This window comes from Podarcis raffonei, chromosome 14, assembly GCF_027172205.1.
Source record: "Podarcis raffonei isolate rPodRaf1 chromosome 14, rPodRaf1.pri, whole genome shotgun sequence".
NCBI lineage: Eukaryota > Metazoa > Chordata > Lepidosauria > Squamata > Lacertidae > Podarcis > Podarcis raffonei.
The window spans coordinates 25698864-25719913 of NC_070615.1; the positions used below are offsets into that span (position 1 = coordinate 25698864).

Sequence of the window (21050 nt, forward strand, 5' to 3'; positions counted from 1 at the left end):
ACATGCATGTGCATCCCTTGACTTCTCTGATTCATGCATCTTTGCTGTGCATTTGCTGACTCGGGCAGATTTCGTGTGAAGCCTTGTATCTGAGTAGATGAAAAAGTCCCTGGGTCGCCCATTCACATGCGCATGCACAGGACACCTGATTCTTGGCCCACTTAGAAAGCTGCATCATCTCCCTGGATCAAAGGCTGCACTGGAAACCTGTTTGCTGAGTTTAAACTTTATATGTTACTTATAGTTATTTCATGTATGAAATGCATATCTTGCCACTCAGTGGCCGTATTCAAAGTGACGAATGAAATCGGCATTGGTTATCCGGTTGCAAGGGAGACTTAGTTCTCACAAGCAGCTGATGAGCTTGGTAAGAGTTGTCCCTCCTCAGATTGCAGGGTGGGGCTTGCATGATTGAAAAAAAAGATTCCTTGCCCACAAAAAAACCCTAGATGTCAGGGGAAAGAGTTCCCGTCTTGGCTTCCTTTGTATCTCCAGGGAGTCTGTTTTTTTTTTGTTAAGGAACAAAGAAAATTGCTGCCTTGTACTGGGTCAGGCCATTGGTCCATCTAGTTCAGTATTGTCTACACTGACTGGCAGCTGCTTTTCATGGTTCAGGTTAGGGACATTTCCGGCCCTACCTAGAGAGATTGAACCTAGGACCTTCTGCATATAAACCAAACGCAAGGATCATTTTGTATGGTAAACCTCCACTCTAAAGTGGTGCAATTAAGGTCTACCTCCTCACCTCCTTTTTACAAAAACTGGGACAAAGTTTACAGTGGTACCTCAGGTTACATACGCTTCAGGTTACCTACGCTTCAGGTTACAGACTCCGCTAACCCAGAAATAGTACCTCAGGTTAAGAACTTTGTTTCAGGATGAGAACAGAAATAGTGTGGCGGTGGCGCAGCAGCAATGGGAGACCCCATTAGCTAAAGTGGTGCTTCAGGTTAAGAACAGTTTCAGGTTAAGAACGGACCTCTGGAACGAATTAAGTACTTAACCCGAGGTACCACTGTATTTCACAAGGGGTAAGAATAGCTCAAAAATGTATGGTGAAAATTGAAGCCTGCCTACTTCTTCATGGTTGTATTAGGGATGAGGGCTCTCCTGGACCCTTCCCTGTGTGACAAGAGGTAATGTTGGTCACAGTGATATTTGACCTGGGGGAAGCGAGGCGTTTTCCTCTCCTCTCAAGATCGCTGTCACCCTGATCAATGCTCCACTTATTGCTTGACTCTAAACAAGGAATTGTGACCTGACGTAGGGAAGCTATCAGACACATTAGTCCACCAAGCTCTATATTGTCTGCACTGATTGGCAGCAATGGCTCTCCAGGGTTTAAGGAAGGGTTCTCTCCCAGTCCTAACTGGAGATGCTGTTGGGGGATTGAACCTGCAACCTTCCGCATGCAAAGCAGATGCTGTGTCAAACAGCTGACGGGAATCCTGTTCAGCCCCCCATCTGGCTGCAGACATTTCCCAGTATGGTCCTCTACAAACTTTCAAGCTAGTGTAACCAATGAATCCAGTCTCCATTCAGATCCCTCCTGCTATCAATTCTGCACCTGGCAAGTTCTTCTCTTGTCAGCCTCAGAACTGTAAAATGCAAATGGAGGCCTACCCTACAGGGTTGTCGTGAGGATTATAACATGGCAATGGATGGAGCTCCAGAGAATAGACGTGCTGTTTATGATTATTATTTTCAGAGTGTTCAGGGTCAGAAACACGGATGCTGAATTCTGCATTCAGACCCAAATTCTGCGCCTTTTCTGTGCTTGTGTGGGAACCGTGAAGCCCCAGGTGTGGGAACCCTCTTGCCACTAATGCAGAATGAGTGCAAGTGGGGTGTTGGAATAGGACCTGGGAGACCAGGGTTCACATTCACTTTTGCCTGTGAAGCTGACTGGGTGACCTTGGGCCAGTCACTATCTGTCAGTGTAACCTACCTCACAGAGATGTTGTGAGGACGACTGCAAGAACCATGTACAGTGGTACCTCAGGTTACATACGCTTCAGGTTACAGACTCCGCTAACCCAGAAATAGTGCTTCAGGTTAAGAACTTTGCTTTGGGATGAGAACAGAAATCGTGCTCTGGCAGTGCGGCAGCAGCAGGAGGCCCCATTAGCTAAAGTGGTGCTTCAGGTTAAGAACAGTTTCAGGTTAAGTATGGACCTCCGGAACGAATTAAGTACTTAACCCGAGGTACCACTATATATCACCGTGAGCTCCTTGGAGGAAGGATGGGATGTAAATGTAATAAAAATCATAGAAAATCTGGACAATCAGCTAGACAAAACATGGTATTAATTTCCTTCAGGGCAGGAGACAGTAACCCATTCTTCTGCTTCGGGGGCTGTGAGGTGGGCTGTCTGTACCTTAGTGGCTGAACACTAGCTTAGCAGGCTGGAAGTCTTAGGTTCACTCCTCGCTATCTCCAGGTAGGACTGGGAAAGGCCCATATTTGTAACCCTGGTGATTCCCTGCCAGTCAGAGTAGACAGTACAGTGGTACCTCGGGTTACAGACGCTTCAGGTTACAGACTCTGCTAACCCAGAAATAGTACCTTGGCTTAAGAACTTTGCTTCAGTATGAGAACAGAAATCGTGTGGCAGCAGTGGGAGGCCCCATTAGCTAAAGTGGTACCTCAGGTTAAGAACAGTTTCAGGTTAAGAACGGACCTCCAGGACTAATTAAGTTCTTAACCTGAGGTACCACTGTACTGAGCTAGATGGATCAGTGGTCTGACTGGTTTGAGGCCGTTTCCTATGCCCATATTTTTACCTGCACCCCAGGGTGGGTTCCTGGGTGTCCCAGATGAAGCAGGCTGCGGTCACCCTCACCTTTGCACAGGTCTCCCAGCTTCCTTTGGTGGAAGTCTTGAGGCATCAAGAGAGTGCAGATTTCCCCACCGCTTAACACCAGCAACACCTGTTGATCCCAGCAGAGCACGTCAATGGGTGGTGTGCTCCAGGCAGCAAGGGGTTAACGTTTTGCATCAGGGGCTGCAATTTGAGGTGGGGTTGGGGGGGGGAAGAGAGGCTGGCTTCCCTTGGCTGGCCCCCTTCACTCCCTGTGGCCATGGGGTCTGTAGGATGCCAGGAGGGTGAAGTAAGAGTAGGCAGCCCTTGTATTCCCTGTAACTTAATACAGAGTAGTGCAAATGAGATTTCTCCCTTCATCCCTAAACACCATCTTCTGCGCATTCTTACTGTGTGTTTTTGAAAAGGGCCGTGTTAGACAAAGTTTGGCAGGATGGCGCCTTCTACAACCTGGTGCCCCCCCCCCCCGATGTTTTGAAGTACAGTTCCCATCAGTGTTGTTGTTTTTAACATCCAGGATCCTCTCCCCTCTTCTGTTGCCATTGGACCAAATTCACACACAAACGCCACCATCCATTTCTGCTTCCATCAGAGGAATAGTTAGTGTTCACCAAAGCATTTCGGAAGGAGGAGATCCAAGATTCTCCCTTATCTCATTCTTCGGCTCTGACAGCAGGCACTGGAAATGTAGAAATCAAGACCAGCAAAAGCAAACAAACAGCTTGGTGGCATTTAAAAAAAATATAGATCCACTTTGTTTGAGTTCGATTCCCAAAGGGGCTTCTGCGAACACGTGTTAAATTAAGCAAAACTCTGTGGGAAGAAAAGGCTGAGCAGGCTTTGGACTTGTTTTCCCAAGACAGCCCTAAGTAAATTTGCACAGGAGTAAGAGCCATCACACAAGGAAGTGTGCTTAACTCTCATCGCAGGCTCCTTCTCTTTAGAAAGGCAAATTTTGCCTTGCCTGTTTTTGCATTTTTTGTTTTCGGTGGTAGTAACCGTATCCACAAAATTACTGCCCTTTCGGCAATGCCGAAGGAGACTTAACCTTTTTGGAGGGGATGTATAGAAAATCACTGGTTTTCTTCAGGCAAAAGAAAATGGGAGTTAAAGAGAAACGCACAAACACACAAGTCTCTTTTTCTTTTGGCCTGGCATTATCCCCTTTCAACCGAGATCAGTTTCAAGTTGTTCTTAAAAAGCACCCCCTTCCTTGCCCCCTCCCTCCCTTCTTTTCCTTAGCAGGTTCCCCCCTCTTGCTATTTAGGTGAAGAAGTGGTGATAATATGCAGTTTGCATTTTGCTGGCGCCAGCCTGACTGGCAATTTATCTGACTGCCTCTCTTAAAGCTGCAGTGCCCCTTTTCCTAACTTCTGGTGTTTTTTATTATTATTGCAAGTTGGGGTTTTTCCATTTTTTAAAAAAGCAGCAAAACCTGCCTTCCTGTTGAAACTCCTTAAGAGAAGGAAAAACCAGCTCTACGAACCTGAATTTTCTGTTGCCCTAACTATAGAATTCAGTTCATGTAGAAATTAAATTGTCTAAGAAACTTGACTTGGAAAAGGATCCTAGATCTTGTTCTTTGGTTGACAGGAACAAGACAGGAGTCTCTCTCTCTGTGTGTGCGCTTTTCTCTCTCTTAATTCTGTTCTGTGTTGCTGCAAGGGGAGCGGGGAATCTCCCCCCTTTTTTTGGCAAGTCAGCTTTCCTTAATTTCCTTAATTCTCTTTGTTTTGCAATCCCCATTCACTTTGGATCTTTCCTACAGGGAGTGATGGAATTTCTTTCTCTCGAATATTCTCTCTCCAATATCACTGGAACACGGAATACCGTGTTCTTTGTAACAAATGTGCACTGACTTTGTGTCGAGGGTTTTGGAGGGAAGCAGCCGTTGTTGAACACGTCCCAAGAAAGAGAACCCCCAGAATGCAGCTTTAAAAAAAATGTGACAGTGTTGTTCTGGATTCTTTCCGCAGCAGTGTCAAAACTCTACAGAGGACTTTCTTGGCTCCTAGAGAAACCCCATAATTTTGTCACCTTTTGGACCTTGGAACAGGGTATTTTCAGGCACCTCTGAAAACTATAGTTCCCAGGTTTCCTTTGGGCTGGTAGGATGAGTTGAAATTGAAATAAACTAGTTGAAAATTTATTTTAAAAATTTGAAGTGTTGATGCCCTTCCATAGTTTGGTTCCCTCAGCTTGCAGTCTTGTTTGGAGCACCAGTGTTGAGAGTTAGTTCCCCTGAAATTTCAAGTAAACGCTCAGTTCTCATTGTACACTGATAAGGAATAGGGCTGGACAATACAGTAATGGGTTTTCAGTACAGTGGTACCTCGGGTTAAGTACTTAATTCATTCTGGAGGTCCGTTCTTAACCTGAAACTGTTCTTAACCTGAAGCACCACTTTAGCTAATGGGGCCTCCTGCTGCTGCTGCGCCGCCGCACGATTTCTGTTCTCATCCTGAAGCAAAGTTCTTAACCCGAGGTAATATTTCTGGGTTAGCGGAGTCTGTAACCTGAAGCATATGTAACCTGAAGCGTATGTAACCCGAGGTACCACTGTATCACAATATATCACCAGCTAAGCATCGCGATATATCAATATATCACGATATCTGAAATAAGAACGGAAATACAAAGAGGCGAACAGGACAATATCCTGGTAACTGCTACTACTGTTTGTGCTGCCGCCATGAGGCCTTGCAGGCTACTACTGCTACTGCTACCAGCTCCCGTCGCAGCCACGAGGACTTGCAGGTCGCCACTGATTGTGCCGCCATGCCTTGCACGTTGTCGCTGCTGCTGCTGCCACGTACTGCGGTCATGGCAAGCTGTTTCTGCCACTGCCACTTCTGCCGCCTAGTAGGCCTGCTGGTAGTCTTGCAGCCCCAGATTATATGTATTCACTATCACTCATCGCCGTAATTTGGATTGTCCTCTATACCACCATTTGGTAGCCAAGCCCAAAACCCAAAGTCCTGTTGGGATGGATTTTGGCATGCCTGCTGATGAAACCGAGTATTTGATTATTGGTAATATTGTCATTTATCTGTTTTAGACCCCTAAGTAGTAGCAGTTGCCAGGACGTTGTCCTGTTTGCCTCTGTATAGTTCTATCCTTATTTCAGACATTGTGGTAGATGGCAACATTTAGCAGGTGATGCTGTGAGGTTTAGCTCCTGATAACATTGCAGTGTTTAGCTGGTGAGTTATCACAAGGTTGAAAACCAGCAATCACCTAGCCCAGGCACCCCCAACTTGCGGCCCTCCAGATGTTTTGGCCTACAACTCCCATGATCCCCAGCTAACAGGACCAGTGGTCAGGGATGATGGGAATTGTAGCCCAAAACATCTGGAGGGCTGAAGGCTGGGGATGCCTGACCTAGCCCCTACACACATTGTGAATCGCGATATATTGCTAGCTAAAATTTTATGAAACAATTATCACAATGTGAACTTCAAACCGGGGTTTTGGATGATATATCGATCAGTCCTAATGAGGAAGTTCTGGAACTTGAAAAAGCAGTGGTGCCTATTCCCAAGCAAATAGGCGTTTTGTGCCTTTGTAGGAGCAGGAGTTTGCTAGCCACAAAGTGCATTGTATTCCCAGTGAACCTGGCCAGAGTACCCTCCTTGTCTTTGATGGGACTAAGGTACCCCTGCCCGTACGGGCCAGTCGTGTCCGACTCTAGGGTTGTGCGCCCATCTCACTTAAGAGGCCGGGGGCCAGCGCTGTCCGGAGACACTTCCGGGTCACGTGGCCAGCATGACGAAGCTGCTCTGGCAAACCGGCACTAGCGCAGCACACGGAGACGCCGTTTACCTTCCCGCTATAAAGCGGTACCTATTTATCTACTTGCACTTAAGAGTGCTTTCAAACTGCTAGGTGGGCAGAAGCTGGGACCGAAAGACGGGAGCTCACCCCGCCGCGGGGATTCGAACCACCAACCATGCGATCGGCAAGCCCTTGGCGCTGAGGTTTTACCCACAGCGCCACCCGCGTCCCCGGTTGATGGGACTACAGCAGAGTAAATTGGATTAAGGACTGTAGCCAGTGGCCTCCTTAAGACCCAATTCTAGTTCATTGTGGTCCATGAAAGCACTTCTCCCCATTTTGTAGCATACACCCAGCACCTTGAGGGGTAATGTGTTGCTAAATAACTATACTTTGTGATGTGCTTATGAATGCTTTGTCTTAGGCAGGGGTCAGCCAACTTTTTCAGCAGAGAGCCAGTCCACTGTCCCTGGGGGGGGCCGAACTATACTGGGGGGGGGGAATGAACAAATTCCTATACCCCACAAATAACCCAGAGATGCATTTTAAATAAAAGATGCATTCTACTCATGCAAAAACACGCTGATTCCTGGACCATCCACAGGCCAGATTTAGAAGGCGATTGGGCCCCGGGTTTGTTTGCCTACCCATGGTTTTAGGAGTGAGTAATGGTGCCCAGTGTCTCCACAAAAACAAGGCGATAGAGATTCCACCATAAGTTCAGCCAAATGGTTCCTTCCTTGGTGTGGGGGCAAATGCTTCTGTAACCTAAACTTCCAGGGGTTGTTAATCAGTGTCTTCCTTGCTTTTCAGAATCTCCACCCCCTCCTTACTCCCGGCTGTCTCCAAATGACGAGCAAAAGCCACTGGGTAAGTATCTCTCTTTTTTCCTGCACATTGCTGGAATCCTGGACTTGTGTGTCTTGATGTGATTTCACGCAAAACGTTCAAAAGCTGCTGCAGGCCAAGCCCATCTCATTCATTTCTTTTCAATCCTGCTTTCTGCCATTTAGGCCTCACAGAGTGTGGCTTGCAGCAAAAAAAACAGGCGATTGACAAAATCCCAAACATAAACGAAACTCCCCAAATTTAAAATCTCAGAAACGAAAAAGAGCATCAGAATGTTTTGGGACAAAAGGGAAGCGTTTGTGGTGCAAAGGCCTCCTGAAATGAAATTGTTCTAATCAGGCTTTTGAAACTCAGCAGGGACTTCTGGTGGGAGGAAGTTCCACAGGGTTGCACCCTGAAGGCATGATGACTTGTTGGCATGAGTTGTGCTTCTGGGCCAAGTGCTTCCCTAGAAGATCCCAGGAACGCTCTTGGGGATGTACAGGGACAGAGACTCTTCGGGGTTTCAGACAGAGAGCATCCTTAGCCCTGCTTTGAGATTCTGGAGATAGAAACTGTGTGGGACCTTTTTCATGCAAAGCAGATGTTCTGCTACTGAGCTAATGCCCCCCCCCAAAGCTCTCTTTATAATCTTTGGTTACCACATTTTTCACTGATAGGGCACCTGAGCTATTGGCACCTGTACGGTAGGCAGAAAGTCCAACAGTTGCAGGCAGGTTGCCTTTTGTCTGTCTGCCACCTGCAGATCAGTGCAGCAGTAGGGGAATCATAGAATTGTAGAGTTGGAAGGGACCCTGAGGGTCATCTAGTCCAACCCCCAGCGATGCAGGAATCTTTTGCCCAACATGGAACTCAAACCCACAACTGAGATTGATAGAGTCTCGTGCTCTGCCGACTAAGAGAAAACTGAGTCTGCTAAAAGAATCTGGCCACAGCAAAGGTGACAAGCCTCCCTTAAACACAGCAATGTGAGATGCTTTGGATTTAATTTCTCTCCTTGTTCCCCCTTCCCCCAAATCAAGCAAAGGAAAAATGGTCAAAGAAGCTGGGAACTGAGGGGGGGGGATTGACCTACTTTAAAAGCTGGTGAAATCCAAAAGGAGTGGCCTTCCAAAGTATATATTGCCTCTGAGGAATTCAAGCACAGACCTCAGTGGATGGAGTGCCCGATTCTGCCTCTGGCTTTTTGGGGTTGGGAGGCTGGTCAGTTAGGTGGGAATGCAAAGTCAAGAATCATGAATTCGGATCGTGTGCAGCCCATCCCACACCCCTTGCAAATAAGCAGTCACCAAATGCAATGGTATAGTGGTACATTTTAAAGTTCAGGGCTCTTCACGAGAACCCTCCTAAGAACATAACAAGGAAAATGTATATTTGACCAATATAGACTTAAAAAAAAATAAAAATTAACTGCTCATTTTAAAGATTTGTTGCATAGTACATATTATGGAATGCAGTAACAAAAGCAATAGAACTACAGTGGTACCTCAGGTTAAGTACTTAATTCGTTCCGGAGGTCTGTACTTAACCTGAAACTGTTCTTAACCTGAAGCACCACTTTAGCTAATGGGGGCCTCCTGCTGCCGCCGTGCCGCCGGAGAACGATTTCTGTTCTCATCTTGAAGCAAAGTTCTTAACCTGAAGCACTATTTCTGGGTTAGCGGAGTCTGTAACCTGAAGCATATGTAACCTGAAGCGTATGTAACCCGAGGTACCACTGTATAACAGTGTACATCAATTGCTCAAAGGTAGTATGAGAGCCAGTGTGGTGTAGTGGTTAGAGTATTGAGCTAGGATCTGGCAGACCAGAGTTCAAATCCCCACTTGACCATTAAGCTCATTGGGAGACCTTGGACCAGTCACTGCCTCTCAGCCCAACCCACCTCACAGGGTTGTCGCGAGGATTAAATGAGATGGAGGAGAACTAGCTCAGTTGTTTAGAGCGTGGTGCTGATAATGCCAAGGTTGTGGGTTCTATCCTCATATGGGCCACCTGCATATTTCTGCACTGGAGGTGTCATAATTTCTTCATACCTTCCCCAACCTGGTGCCCTCCAGGTTCTGACTGCGGCTGATGGGAGTTGTAGTTCAGAGCACCTACGCGGTGCACACAGTTGAGTTGCATTCCCTAGACAGAGAACTTTGAGTGACACAACGCGAAGTGAAGCTTTGCTTTTCAAGCTGGTTTGACTGAAAAGAAAAGGGATGGGGGAGGGAGACGCACACACGGAGTTGATCTTGGAGCAAACATTTAGAGCACCTTTTTAATTAAAGGGGTGCAAGCAAAGTGGGGGTGGGTGGAGGAGAGAGGGAGAAAGATCAACAAAGACTTTTAACTTGTTAAAACAAAGTTTCCTTGGTTTCAGCAGGGGAGGAAGGAAGGGAGGAAGGAAACAAGAATAAACAGCTTCAAGAATTTTAATAGTGATAATTAAGTATAGTAACGATGAATTGTTTGGAGGCTTAGTGTAACCTTATCCGCGGCGCTCCCAAGTTCCTACTTGTTTGATTTGATCCACTCAACCTTGGGTTATTTTTGAGGGCAGTTTCGGTGTTTCAGGAAAGGGAAGGGGAGCAGTGAATGGCGCTTGGATCTGCAAGGACATGAAACAAAGGGAAATTGGGCTAGTGTGAAGTTCGGTGAGGGGCCACCATATCTCAAGAGGCCTTGGAAGCAGAAGATCCCACAGGTTCAACCTCTGGCACAGCCAGATTTCTTTTTTTAGTTGATGAAAAAGTTTATGGTAGGGAGGGTCACCAACGTGGGTGCCTCTTAGACAAATTCATGGAGAATATAAGAACATAAGAAGAGGCCTCCTGAATCAGGCCAATGACCCATCTAGTACAGCATCCTTTTCTCACAGGGGCCAACCACAGCACATAGTTAACCTATGGAACTCTCTTCCACAGGAGGCTGTGATGGCAAACCAACTTGAATGGCTTGAAAAGGGGATTGGGCATATTCATGGAGGGGAAAGCTATCAGTAGCTACTAGCTATGATGGCAATTTTCTGCCTTTACATTATTGCTTCCGAATGCTGGCAGGGGTGGCAGCTTGAATAAACTATGGGGTGGTGGCATTGGTAAGCCCTGCCCCGCATAATTGATCACAAGACGTGGCACTCTCCCCCCAATTGAATGGCAATGTCCATCAACTAGGGGGGGCAGCCCCCTCAAATATTTTATGGGGAGGGCTGAAGGGACCTCGGCACCTAGGAGTTGGCTCCTATGGTTGCTGGAAACCACAGGAGGGGTCCTTGTGCTCAGGTCCTGTTTGTGCATCTCCCATTAGGGCTTCTGGCTAAACAGGCTCTCTCTACTTCTCCATCATCTCAGTTCAAGGGCAAAATAATGGGTTGTGGAGCTGTGCTGCTGAGGGGCGTGGCCTGAGCGAGGGGGTGTGGCCTAGGGAGAGTTCTGAGGACCAATGAGAGAGGCCTGCGGGCCTCATTTGCCCCTAAGTTTCCCAATTCCTGCCATATCCCGTTCCAGCGTGCTTAACCAGTCTGCTTTTCACCATTCTGGGAGATTTGAGCCAGCTTCCTTGATCCAGCAAGCCATCCTATCGAGTGCTCCCAAGAAGAACCCCCTAACTCCATGCTTCCCAGTTGCTGTTGCCATTTTCCACTTGTTCCTTAACCCCTCTGTCACCTTTCCCGCTTGGGGAGTGATTTCTCTGGAGCAAATTGGTCATCCGTCTCCACCTTCCAGCCCCGGCCTGCGCGAGGAACCTTCTCCATTTTTGCTCCAGGTGGGTTGTGTAATCAGTAGTGGGATTTGCTTGCTTGTGTGGCTTCACCAAGAGGGCAACATGTACATTGACCCCCTAGAAAGGGCATGGCAGGACTTTAAAGGGCGATAAGGGTTTGTTTTTTAAATGAAAGTTTTTTTGTGTGCCAGCCCGTATTTTGTGTTTTGAGTGAGCAGCAACTTGGGTTTCAGAGTCTTTGCAAATACGATGCCTGTCTTCTAGGAAATAACCCTTGTCTTCTCTCTTACTTTTGCTTCTAGATCTTTCAGATTCCACCTTGTCGTACACTGAAACAGAGGCTACAAACTCGCCCAATGTCACCCCTGGAGAATTTTCAGGTTAGCGGATTTTTCAGTATGTTGAAATCAAGGGACTCTTTGGGACAACTTTGTCAGACTCAGTGTTAGAAACTGACTCTCTCTTGGGAAATATAATCCAGGAAGTTGAAATGCTCATTTGAATATGGGAAACAAAGGGGTAATGGTCGTGTATATCAAAGGGACCTTTCCCAGGGCTTCGTAGCCTCAGAATTTTATCCAAGATATTTGGTAATGGTTTTGCTTCCCATGGAATGGAAAGAGAAAATTAAGGCGTAGGTATGGTACACACCTAAAAGTAGTGTAGGAGGTTCCATGAATTGCAGTTATGGGGGGGGGGCTCAGGATCTCTTAATATGGGTTTGAACCCCATCACTAAACCTCTGGCCCCGTGGCTCCCTATGGGATGTTGTGGCACTTAAAATGGTTTAAAAGCAGTTTACTCTTGCAGTGTAGGCCAGTGTCCGTGAACCTGTGGCCCTCCAGCTGTTGCTGGGCCATTTGCATTATTTCTGACCATTGGCCATCCTATAGAATTACAGAATTGTAGAGTTGGAAGGGATCCCAAGGTTCATCTAGTCTGACCCTCTGCAGTGCAGAAATCTCAATTAGATCATACATGGCAGATGGTCACCCAGCCTCTGCTTAAAAACCTCCAAGGAGGTCTTCCTCCTTTCACTGCCTTCCAAGAGAGTCTGTTCCACTGTCGAACAGTTCTTGGTATCAGAAAGTTTTCCCTGATGTTTAGAGAATCTCCTTTAGTGTAACTTGAAGACCTTGGTTTGGGTCCTAGCCTTTGGAGCAGGAGAAAACAAGCTTGCTCCATTCTCCATGTGACAGCCCTTTAGATATTTGAAGACTGCTATCGTTATCTCCCTCAGTCTACTCATTTTCAGGCTAAACATGCCCAATTCCCTCAGTGGTTCCTCATAAGGCTTAGTTTCCAGACCCTTGATCATCTTGGTCACCCATCTCTGCACACATTCCAGATTGTCCATATCCTTTTAAAATTGTAGTGCCCAGAACTGGACTCAGTACTCCAAGTGAAGTCTGACCAAGGCAGACCAGAGCCAGGACTACGACTTTCCTTGATCTGGACACTATGCATCTGTTGATGCAACCCAGAATAGCATTAGCTTTTTCTGCTGCTGCATCACACTGCTGGCTCATGTTAAGCTTGTGGTCCACTAAGACCCCTAGATCCTTTTCATAAGTATTATTGCTAATCCAGGTGTCCCCCATCTTATATTTGTGCAGCTGGTTCTAATAACATCTGGAAGGCCACAGAGTTGCTAATATGAGTATTTACTGGGGGTGGGGCAGTTAATCTAGAGTTGAGAATCCTTTATCTACCCAGTTTTGTTTCATAATCAGTGCATGCCCTCTAAGTATCTCTGCAAATGGAGCTTTGTGTGTATGTTTCCATTTATCTGATTATCTGTTTCTTCAAAAAAATTGTCATAAATATTGGGAACTAATCTTGGCTCGAATTTTAAAGTGGAAATGATCTAGTTTCCCATGGAGCACGATGGAGTTCTGTGTTGCTATAACAAAAAAAATTGTCCCTGCCATGTGAATTGCTGTTGTATTTTCCTAATTTGGTGTCAGTTGGAAGTTTCTCTTGCACCATATTGCTGGCTTGGGGGAAAAGAAGAAAGAGAACATGCGGTCGCTGGGACAGTCTGTCTGCTCCATTGGGCAACCGGTTGTTCCCTTTGCAAATGATCTCTCCTGTTTTGCAGGACTTGGTTTGCCCAAGGGAAACTTGGATAATCAAGTTCTCATACTCCTCTTGCTATTTGTTGTGGAACTCCAAGTTTCACGTTTTAATTAGTCCTGGCTACTGCTTTTGAAAATGTGCTTCATACATTGCCCACTCTTTCAATTTCCCATAGTTTTTTGAGCCAACAGCAAGCCATAAACAAGTTTGCTGAGACCAGGAAGTATAGTATTTCTTGGTTGCCTTCCTAATGTGGTAGGTGGGAGTTTGCCTTCTTCCAGCCCGATGCCCTGCAGATGTTTTAGGCTACAACTCCTTGTATCCCTGGCAGTTGTCTGTGCTGGGTGGGACTCGTGGCAGCTGCAGACCAAAGTATATGGAGGGCACCAAGCTGAGGGAGCATGATTTAGAGACCTGTTTTGAAAGAAGCAAAGGAAAATAGGATGGCCATGGTGGCATGGTTGTAATCAGACCAGATTGACAACAGTGGGCTTTTTGGAAGACTCCCATCATTTTCTTCTGAAGATTTGTTTATTCAGAAATGCGCACATCCTGCTTTCTCTCAAGGCAGGCAGAAAAAAGATGATAATCACATCCGAGTAGTTGACAAATGGCAGTCCTTATGGCCAGGTTTTACTCACTGGCCACGGACCTTCTCCTGGCTACTGTGGCTTGTTGTCGAATACCCAACTGGTTTAATTTTGGTTTGGTTTGATTTAATGTTTGTGTTCTGCTTTTCCAACAACAAGTGTTGAACTTGCAACAACCACGGTGGCATTAAAACAGCAACAAGCAAGGCAATCACTATGATATTAAACACAGTAGCATGTAAGTAAAGCAAATGACAGCGTCAAATTGGTCAAAGCAATTAACACAATTCAATGAACCCCATAGCTGGGGTTGAAAATTTCGACTTCTCCTCCATCTTCCTTTTGAAACGTGCAAGGAAGCTTGACCAGGGACAGTAGTGACTTGAAGATGCGGAGAGGGGCTTGATGGTGGCAAATGTCCTCTTCTCAAATGCTGCTGGTGTTGTTGTGGCTGTTTTTCAGCTGTGTCCCCCTCAAAGCTGTGCTTGAGTAACTGACATCTTGTTACTCGTGAAGCAGATTTGGCTAGACTTGAGACTTCCAATTGCCGCTTTGTAACCTGTTAGATCAAGGGACGCGGGTGGCGCTGTGGGTTAAACCACAGAGCCTAGGACTTGCCAGTCAGAAGGTCAGCGGTTCTCATCCCTGTGACGGGGTGAGCTCCTGTTGCTCGGTCCCTGCTCCTGCCAACCTAGCAGTTCGAAAGCACGTCAAAGTGCAAGTAGATAAATAGGTACTGCTCTGGCAGGAAGGTAAACGGCGTTTCCGTACACTGCTCTGGTTTCGCCAGAAGCGGCTTAGTCATGCTGGCCACATGACCCGGAAGCTGTACGCCGGCTCCCTCGGCCAGTAAAGCGAGATGAGCGCCGCAACCCCAGAGTTTGTCACGACTGGATCTAATGGTCCGGGGTCCCTTTACCTTTTTGGGGCCACCACCCCCTTGGTTCCCTGCTCTACCCTATAAAAAAGCTTTCAGAATAGTGGTTTGCACAACCCACTAAGGAAGATAACAACACAATGAAATGCAAAGCAGTAACAAATAATTGCACATTTATTTGAAGTCCGATTAACTATTTAGTTTGCTTAACTAGGCCAGCAAAATTAATAACTTGATCCAATGCTATATCAGCTTTTCAAAGTCTGGTGGTCATTTGTACCTCCAGAGCCCCCCTGCCACCTCCTTGCCTCTTAGTGCCCTGCTAGGTAATCCCTGCTTCGGGGGGGGGGGTGCCACCCAATTTTGGAATCACTATGTTAGAGCAAAAGGTCTCAGCCATCCATGCTGTGGGGTGGAGCTGTCTTCCTGACACCAGTGTTACCATTACTTTCCTGGGCTAGGCAGGGTGGCAGTGAGTTAGGGGCTGTGTGGGAACACCAGTTGGAGCACTGGATGAGTCCCGACAACCCAGTACTGACCTCCTTGGCACCGTCTAGGTCAGGAGCCGCATTGCCAGCATCAGGAAAGTGCCTCTGCCCCACCACACCCACCTTGCTGCTGGCAGAGTTTGAGGCCTATTCTGGACAAGGAGAAAACCTGAAGATGGAACCGACTAAGGTTTCACTTGCGCGGTTCCCTCATGATTCAGCAGTATAGGATACGACAGCCATCTTCGAATACCCTAAAGGACTGTCATGTAGAAGATGGAGCAAGCTTGTTTTCCGCTGCTACAGAGGGATTCAAATGACCACAAAGGAGATTCTGAATAAACTTTGGAAGAACTTTCTGAGGGTGAGAGCTGTTCGACAGTGGAAGGGACGCCGTGAGAAAATGGTGGACACTCCTTCATTGGAAGTTTTTAAGTAGAGGTTGAATAGTCATCTGCTAGGGATTCTTTAGCTGCGATTCCTGCACTGCAGGGGGTTGGACTAGATGACCCTTGGGTCCCTTCCTATTCTATGATTCTGTCAGGAAACAACCCAGGAAATCCAGGGTTTTCCTCTGCCCTCTTTGTCCTCTTGATGCTAAATCTGAGAGCGGGGAGGAAGTGTTGGGAGAGCACGGACAAATTTGATTCTGACATGCAGGAATTTGAGATATTTCTCCAGCCCCACAACCCAGGAAGGAGAGCTGGCATTTGGATCGGGGCTTGGCCTATATTGGCTTGTGACTCAGATGTGGAACTTCAGTAAATATAGCTTCTGACCACCGGGCCAAAGGCTCTCATATGAATTTTCAGCATGAAAACTTCAGCGCTTTCAGTTCTAAAATAATGTCTTGGAATGATCCATTTCCACATACAGTCCCCTTTTTAAATAAACCGCAGATGAAAACACACAATAGCTGTGAGCTTCCAGGGGGAAGGTGGCGGATTAGATTCTGTGGTATCTGAGCCCTGCGTTGTTGACGGGAGAAGAAAGCGGGTTTAAACTTTTCTTTGGGAACAAAATAACGATCACTTTGTGACCAAGATTGTAGTGTAACTGGATATTCCCATCTCCTACCGTGGAATTTCAAGTGGCGCAACTCTTCATAAGAGTGTAATGTGGGCTATTTATCTTTTCCCCAGTGGGGAGGATTACATATATATAGGATAAGAGACAAGCTGAAGTTAACCCTGAGCGTGCCATACTTGAGCAACGTCAGTGGAGTTCAGTCTCTGGCAGGAGTGCCTGGCCTGGTGTGGCCCCATGGATGGCCCTTTAAGAACTTGGGATACAAGCCCTGTGGGATCAGGCTAGTGGCCCATCTAGTCCAGCATCCTGTTCTCACAGTGGCTGACCAGAAGCCTGAAAAGGAAGCCCACAGGCAGAATCTGAGCCCAAGATCCCTCTCCGCACCTGTGTTTTCCAGCAACCGGTATTCATAAACATTGCTGCCTCTAACTGTGGAGGCAGAGCAATAGCCATCGTGGCTAGTAGCCCCAACAATAGCATGGCATCATGAAATCCAATGAATTTATTTATTTATTTGGAGCGTCTCCACCCCCATCGTTCTGCCCGGACACTGAGGTCTAGCGTCGAGGGCCTTCTGGTGGTTCCCTCACTGCGAGAAGCCAAGTTACAGGGAACCAGGCAGAGGGCCTTCTTGGTAGTGGCACCCTCCCTGTGGAATGCCCTCCCACCAGATGTCAAAGAGAAGAACAACTAGCAGACTTTTAGAAGACATCTGAAGGCAGCCCTGTTTAGGGAAGCTTTTAGACTACTGTATTTTAATACTATTTTGGAAGCCGCCCAGAGTGGCTGGGGAAACCCAGCCATATGGGTGGGGTATAAATAATAAATTATTGTTATTATTAGTTGTTGGTTGCATTTATAATTTCACCTTTTCTCCCAGGAGCTCACAGTTGCACACGTGATTTCTTCCCCTCCCTCCTCATTTAATCCCCGCAACAACCCTACGATGTAGGTTAGGTTGAGAGGCAGTGACCTTAGGGGTCACGCCCAGTGAGCTTTCTGGCATGCTGGGGATTAGTACCCCAATCCTCTGTGTCCTAGTCTTGACACTCCCAACTACTGGCTTTCAGGCGGGGCAGGCTGCTAGAAGGTCCTCCATCCAAGCACTGGTTTAAGTTCAGCAAGGTCATGCGTTCCCAAACCAGATTGAGGGAGAGGGGAACCTTTTTCAGCCTGAGAGGTGTATTCTCTTCTGGGCATGCTTCAGGCATGGAGAAATCACATGCCAGTGGGTGGGGGGAGTGGCAAAGTGGGTGGGGCTATGGATGTAAATTTTCTCCTGTAGGACACATTCCAGCCTGGGAAAAAGCAGTTAAGGATGGTGTGATACAACGCTGGGGAGGGTGTGTGGCCCCCAAAGAGTTCTGAGGGCCAGATGGAATGGCGTGGAGGGCCACATTCAGACCCCAGGCCCAAGGTTCCATTCCAATGAACATGACCTATTATATAGATTTCTGGCCTATCCTCTATTGCAGCCTTTCTCAACTTGTGGGTCCCCAGATGTTGTTGAACTACAACTCCCATCACCCCTAGCTAGCAAGGCCAGAGCTCAGGGATGATGGGAGTTGTAGTCCAACAACATCTGGGGACCCACTGGTCGAGAACCACTGCTCTATTGGTTCAGGCAGCTTACAGCAATAACATGAATATGCAAATGATTGAAAAAGGAACTGTACGAAACCAGAGCGCAGCGCTGCAGCAGAATGACCATCAACCCAGCTTCTGGAAACCGCAGGAGGGGATAGGGCTCTTACTCTTAGATGCTGCTTGCAGGTTCCCCACAGACATCTGGTTGGCTACTGGGAGATCAGGATGCTGGACTGGTGTGATCCAGCAGGGCTGTTCTTGTGTTAATCCATGTGCAGCAGGCCCCCTCCTGTCGACCCCTTCCGAAAGCCTGGTCAGATAAATAAATACAGTCGTACCTCTGCTTATGTATCCCTCTGGATACGTAAACTTTGGGTTGCAAACGTGGCAAACCCGGAAGTGTATACTTCTGGGTTTTGCCGTGCACGCATGCGCAGAAGGGCGCCTCTGGTTACAGACTTTTCAGGATACGGCCGGGCCTCCAGAATGGATCCTGTCCATAGCCAGAGGTACCACTGTATGTCTTTAACTGGCGTTGAATAACAGCTGTGCCAACCACATATTATAAGAGGGAGAGAGCTCATTTCATAGATGTTCCAGTGGATGGGATGCTTTTAAAGTACTTCTCTTTCCTCTTGGTTTTAATGTATGTCTGTGGGGTTTATTGTCCGTTGATGTTTGGTTGTAATGTAAGTCGCTTTGGGTGGCAAAGCAGAACTGACAAATTTAATAAATAAGTTAAATAAATCAATCACATAGAAGCCCTTGTCTCAAAAGGAGAAGTCCCCTAATGATGACACAATATGAAAGGGCCTTTATGAGAGGAAGACGGAGGCCTCTTTGTTACAAGCGGTTGTATCTCTGCCCGATGCTTATTTAAAGGATGTAGATTTCCCTCCTTGGGCTTCCCCTTCATTTCATGTTATTTGGCCTTTCTCTCTCTGCGTACCCTGTTACAATCAGGCTAAAAAGTCTTCTTGACAGGGTAACGTGTCCGTTGCCAAAAAGTAGTACTTAGAAGCAAAAAAGAAAAAAAAGAAGGCATGGTGGGGGAAGAGGGAAGAGTAAGCAAAGAAAGTAGCTGGGGATACTTCGTTCAGATGTTTTTATATTAAACATTTTTCCCTCTATGGACCTATTTTGCCGATGGGAAATAAAAGGGCATTTCTTTTCCAGTACGCTTCCAAAAAAAGTAAAAATTCTTTGCCCCTTGTGGGCGCTTTCCCCATATGGCCCAAATGATTCCATAAACCTTTTTGGATGAAAATCGCAGAGCGACAGCATGACTGAGCAATTTTGTTGCTTTATAAAAAATAATAATAAAGGAGGGAGAGAATCTCCTTCCCCTTCCCTCCAAGAATACATTCCTTCCCTTTGTTTTCACAAAACGTTTAACCCTCTTTGGAGCTCCAGGCAAAAGTGACTTCTCAGGCCTCCAAAGTCTTTTCTCCCTGATGAGAAAAAAATTCAACCAAGGCAGTGGGGAAAAGTGTTAATTTCCAAGAGGGTTGCTGTTTTTATTCTTGCGGTTCAAAACAAAAACAAAAATCTGTTATTGTGGTGTAAGCTTTCCCAGAATCCTGAAAAGTGTGGAGCCAGAAGAACATAAGATGTTCTGCTGGACCAGACCAGTGGCCCATCTAGTCCAGCATCCTGATCTCACAGTGGCCAACCAGATACCTGTAGGAAACCCGCAATCAGGACCCGAGCACTAGAGCCCTCTCCCCTCCTGCAGTTTCTAGCAACTGGTATTCGGAAGCATTGTTGCCTCGAATGTGGAGGCAGAGCGTAGCCATCGTGGCAAGTAGTCAATAGTCCACCTCTCCTCCATGATCTGACGATGTCTGCACACTTCCTTCTCAAGCAAGAACAACAAAAGATTGTCTGGGCCACAGGTGGGCTTACCTGCGGCCTTCAAGATGTTGGTGGACAGCAGCTCCCATCAACCCTGAGCATTGGCCATGCTGTCTGGGATTAATAATAATAATAATAATAATAATAATAATAATAATAATAATTTATTATTTATACCCCGCCCATCTGGCTGAGTTTCCCCAGCCACTCAGGGTGGCTCCCAATCGAGTGTTAAAAACAATACAGCATTAAATATTAAAAACTTCCCTAAATAGGGCTGCCTTCAGATGTCTTTTAAAGATAAGATAGCTGCTTACTTCCTTCACATCTGAAGGGAGGGCGTTCCACAGGGCGGGTGCCACTACCGAGAAGGCCCTCTGTCTGGTTCCCTGTAAGCTCACTTCTCGCAATGAGGGAACAGCCAGAAGGCCCTCGGCGCTGGATCTAAGTGTTCGGCGCTGGATCTCAGTGTCCAGAGCTGCCGTCCCATCAACAATGAAGAGCTGGTCTAGAGCAAAAAGCTAAATGTGACTTGCCCTAGAATAGCCTTCTCTTGGCTGTGTGTCCTCCAGGCACCAGGTTGGGGAAGTCAGACCTAGGAGGTAGAGCCGCTACTGGACCCTCTCTTAGATGTTGTGCTCCAAGCTCCACTGATGAGGCAGGGGGCTTTGAAACATACCCTAAGAACATTACAAGAGCCCTGATGGATCAGGCCCATCTGGAGGGCACCAGGTTTGGTGGCTGGGGGGGGGGGGCGTGCATTGGTTAATTGGACCAGCAGGGGAGGGGCTGCCACCACCCACAATAGTGGAACATGCTTTTGCTTATGAAGTGGACCAATCTCCTATCCAAGAGGTGGTTTATAAAAGTGGTCAGTTGGGAAGATGAATTTGCCTGGAACCACATTGGTTGGCTTTTTGGGGTGAGGGAGAATGATGGTGATGATGGCAGCAGTCTGTTTCTACACTGCTTTTTGTCTGAAGGCTCTCCAAGCAGAAAGGGCTGCAACTCATGGCTGGAGCATCTGTTTTGCATGCAGAAGGACCTCTGCCACCTTCAGATAGATCTGGGAATTACCCCTTGTCTGAAACTCGGCAGAGCTGATAACCAATGGGCCTGATTCAGCATAGTGCAGCTTCTGCTGACCCCATAATCCCAAAGCCAGTGAACTGCATCTTAAAACCTCAGCATAAGCCAATCAGCAGTCAAATCCATGCTAGCTGGCAAGATCACCGCATAGGAGGGCTAGGAGAGGCCCTTTGCCAAGATAGTGTGTTTCAAAGGTGCTTTCATTAATCATGGATCCCACATCCTTGAGGACTAGAAGCTTGAGCAGACTATGAGAAATACTAAAAAAAAACTTTAGTAGAATACAGTGGTGCCTCGCAAGAC

The 21050-nt window shown here is 46.9% G+C and overlaps 1 protein-coding gene across 1 annotated transcript in view; it reads left to right on the plus strand.

The window, feature by feature from the left end:
* Positions 1 to 21050, plus strand: part of SMAD6 (SMAD family member 6) — a 58558-nt gene that overhangs the window by 4949 nt on the left and 32559 nt on the right. The window contains exons 2-3 of the mRNA XM_053364055.1: positions 7410 to 7466; positions 11457 to 11534. Coding sequence (XP_053220030.1) covers positions 7410 to 7466; positions 11457 to 11534 — 135 coding nt within the window. The remainder of the gene's footprint in view (positions 1 to 7409; positions 7467 to 11456; positions 11535 to 21050) is intronic.